Source organism: Piliocolobus tephrosceles, chromosome 16 (assembly GCF_002776525.5).
Source record: "Piliocolobus tephrosceles isolate RC106 chromosome 16, ASM277652v3, whole genome shotgun sequence".
NCBI lineage: Eukaryota > Metazoa > Chordata > Mammalia > Primates > Cercopithecidae > Piliocolobus > Piliocolobus tephrosceles.
Window position 1 is genome coordinate 6269502 of NC_045449.1, and position 23251 is coordinate 6292752.

General features: G+C 47.8%; 1 protein-coding gene across 1 annotated transcript in view; it reads right to left on the reverse strand.

Annotated features, from left to right (window-relative positions):
• PITPNM3 (PITPNM family member 3) overlaps positions 1 to 23251 on the reverse strand; it is a 103743-nt gene that overhangs the window by 57558 nt on the left and 22934 nt on the right. Inside the window, exon 3 of the mRNA XM_023184678.2 lies at positions 14769 to 14876. Coding sequence (XP_023040446.1) covers positions 14769 to 14876 — 108 coding nt within the window. The remainder of the gene's footprint in view (positions 1 to 14768; positions 14877 to 23251) is intronic.

Sequence of the window (23251 nt, forward strand, 5' to 3'; positions counted from 1 at the left end):
GCTACTCAGGAGGCTGACGCAGTCTCGCTCTGTCACCAGGCTGGAGCGCAGTGGCGCCATCTTAGCTCACTGCAACCTCCGCCTCCTGGGTTCAAGCGATTCTCCTGCCTCAGCCTCCTGAGTAGCTGGGACAACAGGCACCCACCACCACGCCCAGCTAATTTTTGTATTTTTACTAGAGATGGGGTTTCACCACATTGGCCAAGATGGTCTCAGTCTCTTGACCTGGTGATCCGCCCACTCCGGTCTCCCAAAGGGCTGGGATTACAGGCGTGAGCCACGGTGCCCAGCCGGTGTTTTCTATTTGCTACTGTATTTCCTCAGGCCCAGGGATACTTGAGTGGTGAGTGCAGGCCCTCCCAGGCCCCAGGGCCCCTGCTCCTTAGCTTGGCATACACACACAGGCCCCATCAGCACCCAGGATCCCCCTCCTGCCAGCCACTGGGCCAACAAACCATGCTGTGAGTGACAGTTGGAAAGCTGAGCCAAGCATGTGCCCCTCCCACAGGCCTGCTGGCCCCATCCAGGGTAGACAAGAGTCTTGCAACCTCCACGCTGAAATGCACTAGGTGAGTGAGAGGTTTATTCCCCTCTGAATCACCCTTGGAATGCTCTATGGCACTGCCAGCCCAGGGTGGGGATAGCTGCCTCGCCCCAAGACATGGTGGAGTATGAGCACCTAACCTTAGCCCTGCCTACACCCTGGCTCTGGCATGCAGGGAGGCCAGCGGCTGTTCATGGGCAGGGGTAGGGAGAAGAAAGCTGGGTGGGGATGGGGCTGAGAAGCCAGAGGTCAGGAGAGTAGGAGGCCAAGATCCCAGCAGGCTTCAAGACAGCAGGAGGCAGAACCATGTGAGAACTGCCCACCAAGTGCCCCCGCACGTATGCACTGTCCCATCAGACGTCACTTACAAAACACAAACTTGGCCGGGCACGGTGGTTCACGACTGTAATCCTAGCACTTTGGGAGGCCAAGGTGGGTGGATCACCTGAGGTCAGGAGTTCGATACCAGCCTAGCCAACATGGTGAAACCCCGTCTCTACTAAAAATACAAAAATTAGCTGAGTGTGGTGGCGCACGCCTGTAATCTCAGCTACTTGGGAGGCTGAGGCAGGAGAATCACTTGAACCCAGGAGGCAGAGGTAGCAGTGAGCCGAGATAGTGCCACTGCACTCCAGCCTGGGCAACAGAGCGAGTCCGTTTCAAACAAACAAACAAACTTGAAGATAACACTATTCAGACTTCAGAACAGCAAACCCAATATCTGCAGCCCTCTGGAGCGCCGGCCCTGAGCCCTGACTATAACACAGACGCTTCTGGCATTTCTCGGGCATCTACTATGTGTCAGGCCCTGGAGGAGGGGAAGACTCCAGCGCAGGGAGGGACCAGGTCTGAGTCATCACCTCCACACTCTCACGCCAGACCCGGAGTTGGTACTCATAGAGACAGTTTATGAGTTCTCCAGACCATCCAGTACTTTCATTACCAGGTTGGAAATATGACTTAGCCTGGGCAAGATGTCCAGAGGTGGGGAGGTGGGCAAGCTGGGGAGGTGGGCAAGGATGAGAGTTGGGGTTGCTGGGGATGCGGAGGATGCAGCTGGGGTTGCTGGGAATGCAGAGTTCAGAGGCCGGAAGAAGCTCGAGGACCCAGGTGAGAAGAGGCCATGAGGTGAGTGTCCTCGAAACGCCAGTGCACAGGCTTCACGTGGGTAAGAAGAGGGAAAATGTCAGAAAGGAGGTCGGGGCCAAGCTCTGGGTCTCCTCAAAGCCCGCCGTGAAGGCTGCACCTGGGCACGCAGGTGCTTTCTGGCTTGCCTAGTGCTTTCCCGCACACAAAATCGTTGGATTCCACGCCTCTGCAATAAGGCTGCTGAGCCTCAGCAAGATAAAATCACTTCCCCAATGTTGGGATCTGGTCCCTTGGACACCCCAATACTGGCAAGGGCTCTTTCCACAATTTCACCGTGCCCTCTATTGGTGAGGGGCTTCCTAGACCAGGGGCGTCCCCGGGCGGCTCAGGCAGCCTGGGTAGTGCTTCCTGGAGGTGGAAGGCATGAGACAGGGGAAGGCTGCCACAGTCAGGGGCTGAGGGGTGGGGAGGTGGGGAGCAGAGAAGGGGACATTTAAAAGGGGTGCAGAGAGGATGCGTCCGGAGGCTTGGGGACTGGCTGGTGTTTGCTTTCCGCTTCATCTCTCCTGCAGCGCAGCCTGAGCCAGGCATCCCAGGGTTCCCAGGACTGGTGAAGACACCGACGGGGTCAGGAACAAGCCTGCTGTTTGACGAGGTAGGTGTGGGGCCCGGACAGCAGGAAGCCGGCCTTGCCTACCCAGTCCAAGCCGGCTCCATCTTCCCTGGAAACCGCCCACAAGGGAGGAGCCGGCTTGAACCTGGCTTCCTGATTTAGCAGGCTCCCAGGACGAGGGTGATTAACCAACTGTGCAGCTGGCTCAGCTGCCGCCTAAATGAGACCCCACTTAGCCTGGAGCTTTGCAGGGCTCATGGGCCCGACAGCTTTGCCTCTGCTGGAGCTTGTTTCCAGCGGAGGAGCTGCCAGAAACTCCCGCAGACAAGGATGGGCTACGTGGAGAGGGCTAAGGACCGGGAAGGCTGGGGTTTTGTCATGCACCCCAAGCTCTGGGCCCCAGGAATCTTGCCTGTCCTGAACTCACACAGCCCTGGAAGGCTGAGCCACATCATCTCTTCTGAGAAGATACTCCCAAGTCCCACGAATGGTTTCCTGAGTACTTTTTTATCTCTTCTTCCAATCCCCTTCCGACAAATCGTGAGTTCCCCAAGAGCAAGAGAAGCAAAATGTGTGGCCAAGAACAGAAGCCCTTTCGGTAAACTTCTGAAACAGGAGAGCCTTCCTGTGTCAAACCGGAGAGTTGGTGGCTGCGGGGAGAGTAGTTCAGACAGATGGGGACTTGGAGAATAAAGAACTGGGAATTCTCCTTCTGATAAACCAGAAAGTGTCAGGGACAGCCCCTGTGGAGCAGAGGCAGGAGCCGCTAAAGCCGCAATTGGCCCTGGGCTCTCCCCTTACTCAGCACTGGGAGCCCTGGCCAGGCTCCGGGCCAGACTGGCGACTTTGCTCATGGAGGCTGGCTGAGGAGGGAAGACCTGCACGCTCCTCCCTGCTCAGGCCACTCTCAGCATGGAGCCTCCCCTGAGCTGCAGGTTGAGACTCACGCTCATTACCCCTCACCTGGCCCAGCATAAGCCCTTACACTTATTCCCTGGCCCCTCCTGTTCTCCTCCACATTGGCTTCTGGAATAACCTTTCTCAAAAGTGGCTCTTCGCTCCCCCTGCTTAAACCATTCAGTTGATCCACAGGGACACTCCCGAGAAGGCCCCCAACTCCTCAGCCTGGCATTCGAGGTCTTCATCTCCAGCTTTTCCACCCCTGCCTCTTCTCCAAGACCTCCCACCCCTTTTAACCACCCCCTCGCTCTACAGCTCACCCCCAGCCCAATGCTTCGCGCCCAACCTCAGTCAGGACAAACCCCCCTAAATCTCCCTGCTTCCCACACCTTTTATTCTACGTCTTTTCCATGTCTTTTATTTCATCAATATGTTATGTTGCATTGATTGATTTTCACATAATAACTTTGCATACCTGGGCTAAATTCCACTTAGTCCTTGACAGATCTTGTCATTTCACTGTTCTTTTATGCTTGGGGTTTTTATATCTCTTCCAGGACAATTTATACTAACAATCTATGAGCTGTCATTTAAGGAATGACAACCTCATAGCTTGTCCAACCTCAGTCAGGACAAATTCTCCAACTCTCCCTGCTTCCCTCACCTCCTCTGCACCTTTGTCCCTGCAGCTCCCTCTGCCCTCATTGGTCTGTCCCAACCCCAGCAAAGCCTCCTTAGTTCCTCATGCAGCAGCTCCAGCGCTACCTCCTCTTTGAGCCCTCTGTGCCTTGTTCCCCATCTTGTTAGAGCAATTAGCTCACTGGACTGTCACTGACCCACCCCCATCTGGGAGCCGGTCAATTCTGAGTCTACTTCTGAGTCATCTGTGTGTCCCCTGCGGTGACCAGCACAGGATCTGACACAGAGTAAGTGTCCATTCCTGTGCAATGCATGCATAAGTGAGGGAAGGAACGTATGAGTGCACAATGAGCCCCTCACTGCTTGGGGCTCAGACAGGGAGGAAAGGGACACACCCAGAAAAGCACAGCTGTCAGCAGAATGGTCCGTGCTACAGACAAGAGATCAACTCAGCTGTGCTGGGCATGAGGACAGTGGTCTGGGAGAGGCTGGAGTATCAAGGAGGCTTCCCAGAGGCAGTGCCTGGGATTGTGGGAGCTAGAGATGAAGTCAGGGGAACAGCTGGGGCAAAGGCAGGAAGCTGAGGAGCTCCACGTGAGTTCAGGGATCTCTCTGCAAGCAACCCCCTGGCCATTTGACTAGGATACAGTAGGGGGTAGAAGAGGAGGGGAGGGATGGCCAGGAAGCCATGCATATCAGAATCAGAGATAACCTTGGAATTATTGGGTTCAGCAACAATTTGACAGCCCCTTTATGTCTCTCATGGTAGCTCTTCCAGGGCTGTTTGATTCCTGTAGTGATAGGAAACTTACCAACTCTGGAAATTTGTGATTGTTAGAAGGAAGGCTGGAACCACATTGTGGATGGCCTTCTGTGCCAGGCTGGGGGATCTATACTTCATACTGCAGGCAACAAAGACCTACTTGCCAATTTCGTGGCAGAATGATAGGACTGGATTTCTATTTTAGAAGCATCGTGGTAGGATTGGATAAAGATGGTAAACTGACTACATGATCTAGTCTTTTTCTCCTCCTCCAGATCCCTAGAAAATGACATCAAGCATTTTTATGTGAATTAATCCTTAGTAGCACTGTAAAATAAGAAGTGTCCTTAGCAGACCAGAAACTGTGTGGCATCCGCAAAAGTTAAAAGGCAGAGAGATCTAAGGAAGGATGCAGGACTGGTTATATAATTTTCAGGGTCCAGTATAAAATGAAAATGTGGGTCCCTTTGTTCAACCTAATTAAAAATTTCAAGATGGCAACAGTAGAGTAGAAAATCAAGTGTGTGGGGCCCTGTGTGACTACAAAGAACAAATGCCCATAAGGCTGGCCCAGGAGAAAGAAAACCCATAACCTCAAGCCTGCAAAGAAAGGTCTATGGCTTGGCGGGGTGTGGTGGTTCACATCTGTAATCCCAGCACTTAGGCAGGCCAAGGTGGGTGGATCATGAGGTCAGGAGTTTGAGACCAGCCTGGCCAACCTAGTGAAACACTGTCTCTAATAAAAACGTAAGAAAAATTAGCCGTGGGAGGCAGGAGAATCACTTGAACCCAGGAGGCGGAGGTTGCAAGAAATTATCACACCACTGCACTCCAGCCTGGGCGACAGAGCGAGACTCCATCTCAAAAAAGAAAGATCTATGGCCAGTGATGGAGGCAGCACAGAAGGAGCAGCAGGCTCATGGGTGAAATACACAGAAGCAAAGAAACCTCTTGTGATTGATCATCTGGGCTTCCATAGTAGAGGAGCCAGGTGTCTTTGTCCTCCCCCAACCCCTGCTTATGCCAAGCAAAGCATCTGTCCCCACGTGTGAGAAAGGATGAGTGTTTGAAGGACAGGACACCATGGAAAGCTGAAAATACCCAAGAGGAATAAAGCAGAAGCAACTGGTTCAACTCACACCAGCGACATTTTCTACCTTCCCCAATAATTCGACGACAGCAGGTTTCATTAAACACACATATTCCTGTCACTCAGAGATGGGCTGACAGGGAACTGCAAACACAAATTGGCATATGCACAAATATTACTAAATACTAGATAAAAACTAACAACGTGGAAGGAAGATATCCAACTCAGTGACTGAAAGGAAGAGGGAATTGGACCTGTGGAGTCCTTAAACCCACTTAGTGTCACGGTCATTAGTGGCTCTCAAATTTTAGTATGCATCAGAATCACAGGACTAGTAAAAATGTGGATTCTGAGCCCTGCTCCTAGAATTTGGCTGATTCAGTAGGTCTAGGGGTCTAGAAATGTGGCTCCCAAAGTCACATTTCTAACCAGTTGCCAAGAGATGTTAATGCTGTTGGTCCAAGGGCCACTCTTTGAGAAGCATGTATCTAGATACAAGGTCATAAACCAGAGTCAGGGGGTGAATGGTAGGAAAAAATAGCTCTCTGGAAAGCTAGAGGCAGAGAAATTTATCAGGGATACCCAGGCAGTGACTGCTTCCTTCCTGTCAACAAGAACGTGGCCTTGCTGACACTAAGTTTGTCTTAAGAACAAGAAGAACCTAGATTGTAAATCATTCCTTAAATAACAGCTCATAGATTGTTAGTATACATTATCCTGGAAGAGATATATAAACCCCAAGTGTAAAAGAATAGTGAGATAACAAGATTTCTCAAGGACTGAGTGGAATTTATCACAGGAATGCAAAGTTATTCAGGATGTGAAAATCAATCAATGTAACATACCATGTTGATAGACTAAAGGACAAAAACCACATAAGCATCTCAATACATGTCTGCAAAAAAAAAAAAAAAAAAAAAAAAAATCCAGCAAAATCCAACACCTTTTCATGGTAAAAAATACATTCAACAAACTAGAAATAGGAGGGAACTTCATCAACTAGATGAAGGACAACAACAAAAGATTCATAGTTAACATCATATTTAATGGTAAAAGACTGAAAACCTTCCCCCTAAGATCAGGAATAAAACAAGATGTCTGCTGTCATTACTTCTATTCAATATTATGTTGGAGACTCTAGTTAGGGAAATTAGATAAGAAAAGGAAATAAAAGCTATCCAGATTGGAAAGGGAAAAGTTCAACTACCTATTCAAAGATGATGTAATCCTATGCATAGAAAATACTAAAGAATCCCCCCAAAAATAAAACTAATAAATGAGTTCAGCAAGGTTGCAAGATAGAGGATCAATATACAAAACTCAATTATATTTCCATACACTTGCAATAAACAGTCTGAAAATGAAATTAAGAAAACAATTCCAGTTACATTAGCATCGAAAAGACTAAAATACTTAGGAATAAATTTAACAAAACAAGTGCAAGACTTGTACACTGAAAACTTTAAAACATCATTGAAAGAAATTAAAGAAGACTTACGTAAATGTAAAGACTTCTCACGTTCATGGATTGGAACTGATATTGTTAAGATGACAATACTCCTCAAATTGATCTACAGAGTCAACACAAGCCCTATCAAAATCCCCACTGGCATTTTTGCAGAAATTGACCTAAAATTCATATGGAAGTGCAAGAAACATAGAATAGCTAAACAATCTTGCAAAAGAAGAACAAAGCTAGTGGACCCCCACTTCCTGATTTCAAACTTACTGCAGGTGTACAGTAATCAAGACTGTGTGGCATACTAACATATACACATGAGTGGAATAGCACTAGGAGTCCAGAAATAAACCCATATGTCTATGATCAATTAACTTTTGACAAATCTGCCTAAACAAGTCAATGGATGAGAGATAGTCTTTTCAATAAATGGTGCTGGGAAAACTAGTTAATCACACTCAAAAGAACTCCTACCTCACACCATACACAAAAATTAATCCAAAGTGAATCAAAGACCTAAATGTAAGAGTTAAAACTATAAAACTTTACAAAGAAAACATGGGGGTAAATCTTCATGACCTTGGATTGGGCAATGGTTTCTTAGATATGGCACCAAAAGCCCAGACAAAAAAAGAAAAAATAGATAAACTGAACTTCATCAAAATTTTAAGATTTTATACTCCAAAAGACATTATCAAAAAAAAAAAGTATAAAGATAACCCACAAAATGGGAGAAAGCATATCTGAAAAGGGTCTGGTGTCCAGAATTCATTAAAGAACTCTTACAACTCAACAATAAAAAGACAAATAACCCAAATTTTAAACTGGCAAAAGATTTCGCTAGACATTTCCCCAAAGGAGATAAACAAATGATGATTAAGCACATGAAAAGATACTCAACATCATTAGTCATTAGAGAAATGAAGATCAAAACCACAATGAGACATCACTTCACACCTACTAGGATGGCCATATCCAAAAAGGCAGCCAGTATCAAGTGTTGGCAAGGATGCAGAGAAATTGAAACCTTTTTACATTACTGGTGGAAATGTAAAGTGGGGGCAGCTACTTTGGAAACGAATTTGGCAGTTCTTCAAAAAGTTAAACAGAATTACCATATGATATGGCAATTCCACTCCTATGTATATCAGCAAGATAATCGAAAACATATCCACACAAAAACTTGCATATGAATACTTATAGCAGCATTATTCATAATAGCCAAAAAGTAGAAACAACTCACATGTCCATCAACTGGGATAAATGAGACATGGCATATCCATACAATGGAGTAATACTCAGCCATAAAATGAAATGAAGCACTGACTCATGATGCTACAACATGGATGAATCTCAAAAACATTACGCTAAGGGAAAGTAGTCACACACAAAACGCTACATATTGTTTGATTCCATTTATATGAAATACCAAGGGCTGGGGGAAGGGAAATGGGGAATGACTGCTAATGGGTATGGGGTTTCTTTTTTCAGAAATGAAAATGTTCTTGGGCCGGGCACGGTGTCTCATGCCTGTAATCCCAGCATTTTGTGAGACCGAGGTGGGCAGATCACTTGAGGTCAGGAGTTCAAGACTAGCCTGGCCAACATTGTGAAACCCCATCTCTACTAAAAACACAAAAAGTAGCCAGGCATGGTGGTGGGCACCTGTAATCCCAGCTATTCGGGAGGCTGAGGTAGGAGAATTGCTTGAACCGAGGAGGCAGAGGTTGCAGTGAGCCAAGATCACACCACTGCACTCCAACCTGGGTGACAGAGCAAGACTCTGTCTCCAAAAAAAAAAGAAAGAAAGAAAAGATTTCTAAATGATGTGATGCTCTAACTAGGAAAAACCCAAGAGAATCAACTGACAAACTATTAAAACCAACAAGAAATGTCAGCGAACTAGCAATATTTCAAATACATAGCAGACTAGTAATTTACATTCAGAATATATATGAAGATCTCCTAAAATCCAATAAAAAGGATAAACAATCCAATAGCATATGGGCAAAAATGGTGTTTAAGAAATTCAGAGAAAAGAAAATAGGATCGGTCAACACATTTATGAAAAGATGTTCAATCTCACTGGAAACCGGGTAAAGACAAAGCAAGGCAAGAAAACATTTTCACCCAGCTGTTAGATAAATTGTTGAAGTTTAATAATATCAAATCTGGTAACACATTGTGGGGAAATGGCTAACTTAATCCATGGTTGGTGTGCAAATATACCTTTGCACCCTTTTTTGGAAAACCGTTTGACAGTACCTATTGCAATTTTGAACGCTTATACTTTAAACCCATAAAGCATTCTTACAATAATGAAACATTCCAATGCCTATCACTGCAGAATGGTTAAATAAATTATGGTACAACTATGATAGAGAATACTATAGTATAGGTAAAGATAATGAAGTGAATCTATATATACTCATATGAAAAGCTCTCCAAGATCTTCTGTTAAACGTGAGGGAAGAGGTAAGTTGCAGCACTAATGTCTAATACCATCAACCTCTAGAGAGATACCCTCCACATTGACCAACTCTGCAAGGAGGTCTGTAATTGAAGGAATAACTAAAGGAGAGACTTTGGTTTTATTTGTTGCGTTTGATTTTTTCCAGTAAGGATACATTTAGGAAATCAGATGGATATTTATCATGTTTGTAGAAGCATTATTCATGGTAGCTAAAACGTGGAAGCAACCTAAATGTCCATCATCAGATGAACAGATAAACAAAATGTGGTATATCCATACAAGGAAAAGTTACTCAGCCCCAAAATGGAATAAAGTACTGATTCATGTTGCAACATGAATGAACCTTGACAGCACTATGCTAAGTGAAATAGGCCAGACACAAAAGGACAAATACTGAATGATCCCACATATGTAGGGTACCTAGAGAAGTCAAATTCATGGAGACAGAAAGTCGAATGGTATTTACCAAGGGCTGGGGAAAGAATGGGGAGTTGGTCTTTGACGGGCACAGAGTTTCAGTTGCGGAGGATGACCAAGTTCTGGAGATGGTTGGTGGTGATGGTTGCAGGGCAATGTGAATGGTCTTAATGCCACTGACCTGTACACTTAAGAATTGCTAAAATGGGCCGGGTGTGGTGGCTCATGCCTGTAATCCCAGCACTTTGGGAGGCCGAGGCAGGTGGATCACTCGAGGTCAGGAGTTCAAGACCAGCCTGGCCAACATGGCAAAACCCTGTCTCTACTAAAAATACAAAAATTAGCTGGGCATGGTGGTGCATGCCTGTAATCCCAGTTACTTGGGAGGCTGAGGCAGGAGAATCACTTGAACCCGGGAGGCAGAGGTTGCAGTGAGTCGAGATTGTACCATTGCACTCTAGCCTGGGCGACAAAGCGAGACTCTGTCTCAAACCAAAAAAAAATTGTTAAAATGGTAAATTTTATGTTATGCATATTTTCCCACAATAAGAAATGTTACACAAAAATAAGACAAATCATTGCAAAAATAATAATAGTATAATAAATAATAATATTTGAACAATTGTAAAATAATAGTAATAACAACATGCTTCTGGGTGTTCAGCTCATGCTAAAGGATCCCTTTCCATTAAAAAAATATATATATATATATACACACACATATACATATATACATATATACATATATACTGGGCCATATATTGCCAAAAAAGATAAATATATAACCAAGCTTAAAATAAAAAATGTATGATACACAGTGCCAGAAACAAAAAAAGGAATCCAGAGACGAAAGCAGAAGCTGAGATAGAGGAGATCCGTGAATCCCATGAGTCAGACGAATAAAGAAAGAGGCTCTGGGATCAGAGCCTAAAAACCGCACTGTGAACTCCACCAACCTGACCTTAGCCTGTGGATGGCAAGGAGCTGATGTGGTACCCACTTTATAGCAGGGGCCCTTGAAGGGCCATTCCATCCTTATAGGAACTTTAAAAAAAGAACCTTCTTTGCGGAAGCGGCAAAGAAACCATTCACAGACAGTGAGAGAGAAGATTCACACATGAGTAATTAAAACCCTAAGCCTGTGCCACTTCTGGGTGTAGGGTCTAAATTTACACCACCCATGTAGAATGGAAACTCTAAACTATAAATTTAGCCTATAAAATATTCAAGATTAGTGAAACACTCAGGCCCAGCAGGAAAGAAAACAAGGCTGGTCTTTATGAGGACATTTTCCCAACCTAGGGCACACAAGACTCCCCCTAAAAAGAAGAGAGAGGTATGTGTGACCAAGATGAGTTCACAATCACAAATGAGAAACAAGTGTACACACACACACACAGCAGAATTAGCACCCTTGAGAACTGGAGGGATGAGAGCAGTCTGAAAGTGCTGATGAAATATATGACTTAAATGGTGAGGGAGAGAAAAGGTGAAATACAAAACAGAATTCAGGCTTAAAAGGAAGAAGGTCGGCTCCCTTTGGAATTTGTGGAGCATAAGGAGTCTTTTGGACATCCGGGTAGAGGTCAGCAGGAGGTTACCAAAAATGTTTGAGGGTGGAGCCCAGAAGAAAGGTCCTGGCTGGAGATACAGCAGGGACTTGCCATCGAGGTGGCTGGAGCACCATGGAAGCAGTGTGACTGACCAGAGTGTCCAGCATGAGGGCGGGGGGTGCCTGGAATGAGCCCTGTGTCTAAGGGCAGGAAACTTGAAGAAGACAGGAGGATCCGCTCTGTCTATGTCACCAATTTCGATTGCATTCCTTTCCAGGAGGTGTTCACGGATCTTCCTTTCCCCAAGACACTTCCCAGAGCCTCTCAGAGCCTGGACCCAGACTGTCTTACTGCATAGTAACCCCTGGCTCTGATCTGTCGCTTCCACTCTGCTGTAAGTTTCTAAGGAGTGACAAGACCATCCTGCTTGTCTCTGTTCCCCCTTCACTGGGCACAGGGTCGAGCCCCTGTGATGGCTTCATAAACGACTATTGAAATGAATGTGTGTGTTCTGTCATGTTGTGGGAATTCATGTTATGAATCCACATGAGAACGGGACTCGGAAGGAGCTGGAAATCCAGCTGGCTTCCTCTTCCTCTCTTTCCTCTCTCCTTCCCGCTCCCCATTCTGTACTGGGAGGAAACAACACCAACCCACAGACTCAGGCAAGCACTGCCCTTTATTCAATTGTGCCTGAGCACCAGGAAGCATTTGTGAGGGCTGCCACTTGTGCAAGACTGGCCATGCTTCTCCCCCTTCCATCATTATAAGAATGACCTGCTATCGAAAGCACTTTGCAAATATCATCTCATTTAATCATCGCAGCTTTTTTACTAGTCCTCCACTCTGCAGATGAAGAAACAGAAGCCCAGAGAGGTGATGTGACTTCCTGACCACAAAGTCATGGAGTGGCATGGCTGAAGTTCAAACCCAGGCTTCTCTAACTCCAACACTGCAGCTTCTGCCTCTCTCTTGCACTTCCCACTATGCTTCCTCATCCCTTGCCCTCCCGTGCGCTCCCAACTCACTCTGCCTCTTGCTCACCCAAAAGCCCTTAGTTCACACTGGGTCTGAGTCATATACTCTTTTTTTTTTTTTTGGTTGTTTTTTGAGATGGAGTCTCACTCTGTCGCCCAGGCTGGAGTACAGTGGCCGGATCTCCGCTCACTGCAAGCTCCACCTCCCGGGTTCACGCCATTCTCCTGCCTCAGCCTCCCGAGTAGCTGGGACTACAGGCGCCCGCCACCTCGCCCGGCTAGTTTTTTGTATTTTTTAGTAGAGACGGGGTTTCACCGGTTAGCCAGGATGGTCTCGATCTCCTGACCTCATGATCCGCCCGTCTCGGCCTCCCAAAGTGCTGGGATTACAGGCTTGAGCCACCACGCCCGGCCTGAGTCATATACTCTTTAGCAGACAAGTGGGGGTGGGGGATGGGAAGGGGATGGCCAAACAGGTGGTACCAATCCAGATTTGTCTTTTCAAGGCTACAAGCACTGTTGTGGGGGCAGGACCTAGAATCCATGACCCCTTCTAGGCCCCCTCTGGGTTCTCGGGATGAAGGAAAGAGCAGCAAAGGACCCATTGGCAGACACATGGCTATGAAGACCGGTACGTTGTCTCTGGATTGCCCTTGGGGGCCAGACTCAGAGCCCCCCACCCCTTCTCATGGATGGGACAGTGGTACAGGGCACCTTTCCTTTCAGACTCATGGTTCCTTGAGCCTGACTTTGTTAGGGCCCAGAACTGTGCCAAGCCTTAGTCCAGTCAGGTAGGTGAAGCCCTGGACTGGGAATCAGAACACCAGGAATCTGAGCCTAAAGTTGCCACCAGTTTGGGGGACCTCGGACAAGACGTGGCTCCTCTGAGCCTGGGTTCTTTGTTGGTTAGATGGGATGACCACACCGAGCCTGCCCATTTCTCAGGATGGGTGCTTTGGCATGAGGAGAGCTCTGAACCAAGGGGGCAGGGATGGGGATGAGAACAGGAACAGGGACAGGGCAAGATGGTCACCACCAAGACAGCTGCCACCAAGGCAGCTGTTCTTGTGAGCTGGGCCAGGACCATCTCACTGAACGCCTCCTAAGAGCATGGCGTTGCCCACTCGGCAACTCTGGGCCACAGCACAACTGCGAATGACAGGAGCAAGAGAGGAAGAAGAAGAGAAGATGAGGAAGAAATAAAGTAGGAGGAGTGGTATGTGGGGTGGGGAAGGAGGGATGGAAGAAACCAACCTGAGGGTAACAGGTACAGAGGTTAGCACCCTGCATCCCGGATGTGGTTCTAGCCCTGCCTCTGCTTCTCACTCCATTGTAACATTAATCAAATACAGCCCTCAGCTGAAGATCTCTGAGGTTCAGTTTCCCATACATTAGCTCAGATTTTATGACCTCTTCAGCCACGCTGTCCATTTGCATTTTAAAGCCTTGCCCCATTGCTTCACTGTCAGGAGCCCTTCCTGGATCCCCTCTCCTGCCTCCTGAAAGTCATGCCTCTCCCTTCTGAGCTAACAGCCCTCAGCTTAAGCCTGATGCATATATATTGACTTATACAGTGTCACACATCACAAGACAGAGGTCTCAGGTGAATCACCTTTGGTTGCTCCTGCCAAGCACTTATACACAGTAGGTGCTCAACGAGCCTGTTAGTGATGAACAATAGCCAAGCAGATGGATAGATGGATGCCAAAAAGAATCAGCCTGCTTTGTAGGCTGATCAAACTCCTGGTCAAAACTCTTCTCCAAAGAAAGCCTCCTGGATTAATCCCCAGCCATATACTCCTTCTTCAACAGCTCAGCCAAAGGAAATCCTGATTCTCACTGCTGTCCTTCTCTTTCCCCTTAGACCTCAGCTCCTGTCCTGCTCAAAGGCTTCTCCAACTGTCACCCTCCTTATTCAGCAGATTCCAATACCAAAGACCTGGCAGTCCAAGGAGCTTGGACCCAGGCACCCGCCATTTACCACCCGTGCCACTGGGGTGGTCATTCTATGGACAAAGGAAAATCTTTTGAAGTACCCTGGAGCTGTTCTGCCACAGAAAACCCCAAGGAAGTCCCCATGAGAGTTCCTGTAGGTGGCAGAATCTCAGGGATGCTATGAAGGAGGAAGGAGGAACCAAGGCAGATGGACTCTTCACAGAGACCCAAGTCCCAGCCCCAGTTGCCAGCCCTACAGCCCACTCTGCAACACACCTATGTGCACATCCTGGTCATGAGAGAAGCAGAATCTCACCTTGATGCTCGTCCAGTTTCCCCATGGTCTCGATCTGCTCCACAAGGTCATTGGAGTTCCACTGGCTCATCCCAATGAGGATGGCATTCTTCCCTTCAGCCATCTCCTCTGTGGGAAGAAGCAGTGGTGAGCATGAGCAGGTGCAGCTAGGGATAGGTAGCCTTATCAGGAGCTTATGTCTGAGAGACATTTTCTCTTATGCTATTTCTTCCTTGAGTTGAGGTGTACCTCGACTAGGTACTGTAGCTAGACAGTTACAAGACTTTCAGAGATTTGTCATTGCAAGAAGGTACTGTTGTACCCTACTGGACCTCCACGTGCTACAGCAAAAGAAAGTAACAAAAAGCCTGAAACCCCATAGAAAGTACTATTCCTAGCACTGAGGGCAGTATATCTTGCAAGTCAGTGTGTTTGGGAAGAAAGAGCAAAACCTTGTCATTTGCAAGCAGTTTTTCCTTAAATTACTGACTTCTCTGACCCTCGATTTTCCCGTCAGTAAAATGGATCTGGCCACAGAGGTGTTGTGAGGATTAAATGAGATAATGGGTATAAAGGTCTTGGTGCAGAGCAGGTGCTCACAGACGACAGCCATCATGGTGATGTCATCACATGAGAAGTAACTCACCACCAGGAGTTGAGTGGATGAGGATTTGTGAGCTGCAGATGCAGCTCTGGAGTAACTGGAGGAGAAGAAACCTTCTGGTTCTAAGGAAGCTTTGGGCTGTATGGAACCTTTAGGCCCCATCTGAACTTTATGACCCTCTTAAAGCCTCCGTTCTCTTGCACTCCTCCCCTCAACCCTGTCTCTATCCCTGTTCTTTCCTTGTCTGAACATAGTGATTCCTCTGGGAGAAACCAGTGGGGCAAGATTCCAAAACCACACTGAAAACAAGGCCCTGGGTCCCACACATCGGATACACACATCTGGTACTGTCCCTCATCCTACAAAGGGACATTTCTTCAAAGACAATCCCTTAGGCATGTGTGCTGTCCTCCCCACACTTTGCCCAAAAACAGATGTGCCTTTCTGGTGAAGAACTTTGTGCCCTCCCTCACAGAACAGACATCAAAGGGTGTTGAGGACAATCTCCAACCTTATGATAATTAAGAATAAAGGGTTGAGATCCATTTCACTGCCAAAGAACTTTACCAACAGAAGGAATCAATATGGTGGATCTGAAGCTTTGGGAGCTGTCCAGAGTTCTGATTCACTCTAGAGCTCAGTTGACCAGACCCCCAGCTCTTGTTAGGACATCTCCTCCTGTCTTATTTTATGTATCTATTTGATTGACTTAACAACAATTATCTAACCGTTACCACACACTGAGATTATTATAAGTGCTTTACAAATATTAACTCGATTCTCATAACAATATAAAAAAGGTACAATTATTGTTATCCCCATTTTATAGACAAGGAAACTGAGGCACAGAGTAGCTGAGGAATTCTTGCCCAAGGTCACTGGCCAGAGTCAGGATTCAAAACCAGGCATACTGTTTCAAGAGTCCTGAAATCCTGCCATCCTGATAGCCTGCCCTGGACATCCTGTATTGGCTGCCCACACTCCAGCCAGGCACCACACACATTCGGACAATTTCCTGAGCCTGGCGTGTTCCATCTGGGAACTGGTTTATTCCGTACTGGGCAGAGCCCTGACCAGGTTCCAGTGCAGATCCTGCTGCATGTGAGCTTTGTGCTTTTCCACACCTTCCACCACTGTGTCTGTTTTCCTATCTTTTAAACAACAATAATGACCCTGGCTCTATAGCTCTGTCTAGCAAGCTGCTGTGAGGACAACACAATTTGAGGTGCTGTAAACAAATATAAGGTCATATTATTCTTTGGGAAGCAGAATTATGAAGAGGTTAAGAGCTCAATTCTGGTGTTAGACTGATTGCTTTCAATCCTGGACCCACCATCTGCTAGCAATACAACCACAGTTTCCTCATCTAAAAAACGATATCATCGTAGTCCCTTTGTCATCGGATTGTGGTGAGGATTAAGTGAGATGATGCAGGTAAGGTGTTTATAAAAGTGCCCCCCACACCGTAAAAGCACAGGCTAAGATGCTATTGCACGATGGTGTCACCGTCACCATCACCACCGCCAGCAGCAGGAGCGTGGGTGCTATGCCCTACGCTCACTCTTGGTTCCACTCCTGCTGTTGTCGGCCCCTGTGACATGCTAGCCCAGCTCTAGAGTCAGGTAATCAGGATCAGCCTGATTACCACCTTGAGTTCTTTGTCTCCTGGTTCAGTAACTCAAGCATGGAGCTATCCGTTTGTTCATTCTAGCATTCAATCTATGGTGGATAGATTCCTAAGCACCTACTGTGTGCAGGGTGAGACATGACCTCCCCCCTGCTGGAATCCAGTTTTGTGAAAAACATGATAGAAATACCTCTGACATGAGCTGGGAGAGGCAGGTATGCAGCAGGCGCTCAGCATATCCTAGCTCCCATTTCTTCTACAGTGCCATAAGTCCTGTCCCAGTGGTGCATGCAAGGCTAGTGGCACCCTGTGGGGTCTCCCAGGGCTCTGGAGGTCTGAGCATGCCTACTCCTGCACGGCCCGGGCCTCTTTCCCCTTTTTTCCTAATCACCAGTATACCCCTGCTCCATCTTTGGCTCTTGGGCTTTTGTCTGTTTCCGATCAAATATGTCTTTCTCTCCCAGAGTCTCAGCGTGCTTCTCTCATGCTTTACATCTGGCCCTGACTCACTCAGATCTGAGCTCTCTGGACCCCTTTCTATGGGTCTGTGTCTCTCTTGGTCCTTGTAGTTCTCTTGGCCTCTCCCAAGCTCTCCCGTGCTGCCTGCCACATCTGTATCTCTCTCTGGGTGGAACACGAATGCATAGCCTTGCTCTCTTCTCACCCCAGCACCTTTCTCTCTTTCCTTTCTCTGGGTCTCACTTTATTGGACTGGGTATGTTTCTTTCTTGATCTCTCTCATTCTCTATGGATTTCTCTTTTGTCTCCCCAAGTTCCTGTCCTCAGGATCTCTCCAGCCCCCTGCTCCCTAAGGGTATTCTCCCTCCCCTCCCTGTTCTCTCTTGCTATGTGTGTGTGCACGTGTACATGTACATGCATGAGTGTGTGCATATGTGCATGTGTGCATGTGTGTACATGCATGTGTGAATGTGTACATGCATGTGTGACTGTGTACATGCATGAGTGTGTGCATGTGGGTGCATGTGTGTGTGGCCCTCTCTCCCTCCTGCTCCGTCTCACTCTCTGCTTTCTCATACCTTCTCTGGCATTCTCACACTCCCTGCCCCTCCGTCCATCCCTGTCTCTCTGCTGCTCCATGTACCCTCCCAACTCCCCAACATGCTTTCTCTCCCACACTCAACCTTTACGTCTTCACTCTGGCAACAATGGGCTTGTCCCCTGAGAAGCAATAAGAACACACACACACACACGGAAGCAGCAGCAGCAATATCTCCTTTTGGAGCCATTCAGGCAAAGAGGGGAGCTGCAGGGCTCAGCTTGAAGTCTTTGCTCTGCTTCCCACATTGGAGGACAAGCCTCCAACAGGACCTGTGGAGCCACACCGTGCTCATTTGTATAAATGCCCTGGTTGATTTTGCTTTTCACCTTCTGGTGACTGTCTCTTGCATGCTAATTCTTCTCCTGGTGATCTCTGCTGCGGACATGGTTTTAACATGTACTTCACCCTGCTGAGACCTGACCCAGCTCTGACGAAGCTCCAGGCTGAGCCTCATCCACTGTTACCATAGCCCTGGCCTTGACCACAGATTGACTCTGACCCTGGCCAAAACCTGGTTACACTCCTGTAAGCACAACCTCCAATGCTATAAGGAAAGCCTTTCTTCTTACCCCGGAGCTTCTATTTCTACTGTTGACAGGACTCCAGAGTAAAGAATCTCCTTGTCTTCGCCGGGTGCAGTGACTCACACCTGTAATCCCAGCACTTGTGAGGCCGAGGCAGGTGAATCACGAGGTCAGGAGTTCGAGACCAGCCTGACCAACATGGTAAAACCCCATCTCTACTAAAAATACAAAAAATTAGCTGGGCATAGTGGTGGGCGCCTATAATCCCAGCAACTCGGGAAGCTGAGGTGGAAGAATCACTTGAACCCGGGTGGTAGAGGTTGCAGTGAGCTGAGATCGTGCTACTGCATTCCAGCCTGGTGACAGAGTGAGCCTCCGTCTCAAACAAACAAACAAACAAACAAACAAAAAATTCTCCTTTTCTCATGCCAGGAAGGCTTCACCTCCAGCTCCTGGAGCCGAGGGCTTGGTCACATTCTGCAGATGGCCCATCCAGTAGCACCTGTCATCAGACCCACAATATGCATTTTTCCAAGAACCTAGATATGCATTGCTTGGGGCTCTGGGCCACAAGATTGCTCACATTCACCTTGCACTGCCCATCACATGCCGCCATGGCCCCCCATAGTCAATACCATAACTCCCTCTTCCTTGTGAGGGGCAGTCCCCGCACAGCTCATCCCCAGACGTGTTGGGCCTGGTTCCATGGCGTTTTGTCTTCCACTTCCCCTCCCCCAATGGGGGAAAAGGCAGGGGGAGAGTGGGGGCCCACGGCACACCTGTGGTTTGCTTCTGTGATGGCTCCTTGGCCCAGGAATAGTCATGCAGCTTCCCACAGTGACATCCTTCCACTCCCTCCAGGAGACAAACACTTCTACCCCTGCCATTCTAAAGATGAGGAACCTGAGGCTCAGAGACCCAAGACTTGCCTGAGATCAGACGGCAGCCAGTCACTGACACAACCATCATGGAAGCCTGGTCCTCTATGCCCAGAGGACACATAGCATTTTCTTCCACTCCCCCCTCTCTCACCCTTGGGGTTGGAAACCCCCGGGAGGCTAAGTGATCACAGGGAAAGCTCAGATCAAAGGCTTGGCATGTGCCCCCCATTCTCTGTGAGACCTGATCCTGACTTGGAGACTTTGTCTGTAAAATGGGATGATTTAGCCCTGTACTACCTTCCTCTCCCAGTTGCTATGGGAAACCAGGAGTTGGAGGCACAAGTAGATTCTGCAACACAGAGCCCAGCTCCTCAGGCCCCAGCCTCCCACTTTGGGGAGTAGGGGAGGGGAGGACCAGCCAGGCTGGGCACCTCAGTGCCCAGCAAGAAACCAAGGACACAACAGACAGGGGGGTAAATGCAGAAAGGAGGACTCCTCCAGCTTCTAGCTCAGAGAGTTCCCTTAGCCCTGCCGAGAGAGACAGTCTTGTGCTTTGCTCTTGATCCAGCTACCCAGTGCCAGATGTGCCCTGACAATAAACCCTAGCTCCACTACCACCACCATACCCACCCCATTCCTGGCCCTGATGGCACTTTTGTCTCTGCAACTATCAGGGCCTGGCCTGCTTATGCATAGTCATGGAGGGAGGGCTATTTAGATACTGGAGGGGGTGGGGAAACCAAAAGAAAAGAAGTATTTCCCATTCAAGTGAGGGAATGGACCCGGACACCATAGCCAACAGAGTCTTGCAAGGCCATAGGGAGCCTCATTGACAGATCCTTCGAGGTAAAGCCCAGCATCCTCATTTCACAGGTGCAGAGCTGTGCCACTGGCCCACGGCCATGCAGAACCTCAGAGGAAGGGCTGGGCTAAGAATCCACATCCTGCCAATTAAAGGGACTTCCAGTAACACTATCTCCTGGCAGTTAATTTCATGGAAACACCTCTGTTTGTACCTAGAAGTTTGCTGGCTCTAACTGGAGTGTTCTTTCCATCTAAGCAGAAGGTTAAAGTGAACGATGCAGCTGATATTTTCTAAATGAAGACATACATTTTGGTATAAAAACAGAACATAAAGTGAGCTAGGCTTGGTATATCCAGCCAAATCCCAACTAAACTCACCCAATGCCACAGTGACTGCTCCAGCCCCAACCTTGCGTCCCTTCAGGGATGAAGACCTCAAAAGACAGTTTCATTTTCTCTCTAGAACTTAGCGTTTCATAGCCAGGGACCCTGGGAAACCTGAGCTGCTCTAACAGGTCAACCCATCCTCCTTGGTCCACGAAGCTTTTCTTACCCACGGCTTCTGGCCGGACTGCCTGTCACCCAGCAATCTTCATCCCTCACAATGAGGAGCTCACTCAAGGTCCAGGCATGATTCCATTTTGAGGATCCATCCTGCACTATAGATTTTGAGTTCTGCATCTCTGGTCTTCTCTGGGAATGGGACAGAGGTACCCAGGGCCAACCCTGAGCCTCGCCAGGAAAGCATGTCCAGAGGACACCCACTGCCTTCCACAATACGGGTCCACCCTCTCTCTCCTTGCTGGGGCTGTGAACCCACAGTGAACACTGAGCCAGTGCCTCCCTGGCTCACTCTGGCCACACCAGCCTTCCTGCTGTTGCTCAAAGACACCAAGCTTGAGCGCAGTGGCTCATGCCTATCATCCCAGCACGCTGGGAGGCTGAGGCGGGCAGATCACCTGAGGTCAGGAGTTCAAGACCAGCCTGGCCAGCATGGTGAAACTCCATCTCTACTAAAAATATTTTTTAAAAAAATTAGCCGGGCCTGGTGGTACATGCCTGTAATCCCAGCTACTTGGGAGGCTGAGGCAGGAGAATCACTTGAACCTGAGAGGTGGAGGTTGCAGTGAGCCGAGACTGTGCCACTGCACTCCAGCCTGGGCGACAAGAATGAAACTCCGTCTCAAAAAAAAAAAAAAAAGAAGATGCCACGCTCATTCCTCCCATCACTTTACACTGGCTGTTCCCACTGCCCAGAACACTCTTCCCCCGAGACTCGCAGGTGGTGCATTTCTCATTACTCAGCTCTCATCTCAGGGCCACACCCCAGGGAGCCTCCAGCAGCCACCCACTCTATCGCGTCCTTTTATGTTATATGGTGAGGACAGTCTCCATTATTTAAACAGCATTACTGAGGCATAATTGACATTCCATCAACTACACACCTTTAAAGCACATGGCTGGGTAAGTTTTGACATATGTACATACCTGTCAAACCGTCACCCCAACCAAGCTAGTGAACAAGGACCCATCCCCTCTAGAAGTTCTCTCCTGCCCCTGTTTATCCCTCCTCCCCCAACTCCCCATCCCCAGGCGACCACTGATCTGCTCCTGGCACCACAGATTGGTTTTCACGTCCTAGACTGGTGTATAAATGGAATCATACAGGATGTACTCTGCTTCAGTCTGACTTCTTTCACTTGGCATGATTATTCTGAGATTTATCCATATTGTTGCATATATCCGTGGTCCATTCCTTCTCAACTGTACCACAATTTGCTCGCTCACTGATGCTCATTTGGGCATTTTCAGTGCGGGGCTATAATCCATCAAGGTGCTGGGAACATTCATGAGCAAGTCCTCAGGTGGAAAAAATGCTTTCTTTTTCTTGGGGAAATGCCAAGGAGCAGAAGGGTTGGGTCACATGGTAGTGAAGTATGATTCGCTTCTTAAGCAGCTGCAATAGATTTTCCCAAATGATTGTATCATCGTACATTCCCGCCAGCCGAGTTTGAAAGTCCCAGTGCCTCTGCATCTTGGTAAGTTATTATTATTATTATTTTGAGATGGAGTTTCACTCTTGTTGCCCAGGCTGCAGTACAATGGCACGATCTCAGCTTATCACAACCTCCGCCTCCCAGGTTCAAGTGATTCTCCTGCCTCAGCCTCCCGAGTAGCTGGGATTACAGGCATGCTCCACCATGCCCAGTTCATTTTGCATTTTCAGTAGAGACAGGGTTTCTCCATGTTGATCAGGCTGGTCTCGAACTCCTGACCTCATGTGATCCTCCTGCCTCAGCCTCCCAAAGTTCTGGGATTACCGGCATGAGGCAGCCCCTTGTAAGTTATTTTAATCAGTCATTCTAATAAGTAGGTAGTGGTATCTCATTGCAGTTTTGATTTACAATAATGACATCATTCCCTAATGATGAATGACATGGAGCATCTTTTCACGTGCTTACTTGCCATGTATATATCTGATATGGTGCAGCATTTATTCCTTTGTGTTGTTTTATTTATAGTAATTCTTTTTTTTTGTTTCAGACGGAGTCTTGCCCTGTCACCCAGGCTGGAGTGCAATGTCATGATCTCGGCTCACTGCAACCTCTGCCTCCTGGGTTCAAGTGATTCTCCTGCCTCAGTCTCCCAAGTAACTGGGATTACAGTTGTGTGCCACCACGCCCAGCTACTTTTTTGTATCTTTAGTAGAGGGGGTCCTTCACCATGTTGGCCAGGCTGGTTTCGAACTCCTGAACTCGTGATCCACCTGCCTTGGCCTCCCAAAGTGCTGGGATTACAGGCATGAGCCATTGTGCCCGGCCTATGGTAATTCTTAATAGAATGTATTTGCTTGTGTATTGTCTTTCTATTTGTCACCTACCACCACCACTGGGCTATAAGCTCCACTGGCTGGGGCAGGACTTGGTTGCTCCTGTATCCCCCACACCCAAAAGAGCACCTGGCACTTGATGGACAGATGCGCCATGAATACTGTTGAAAGAGT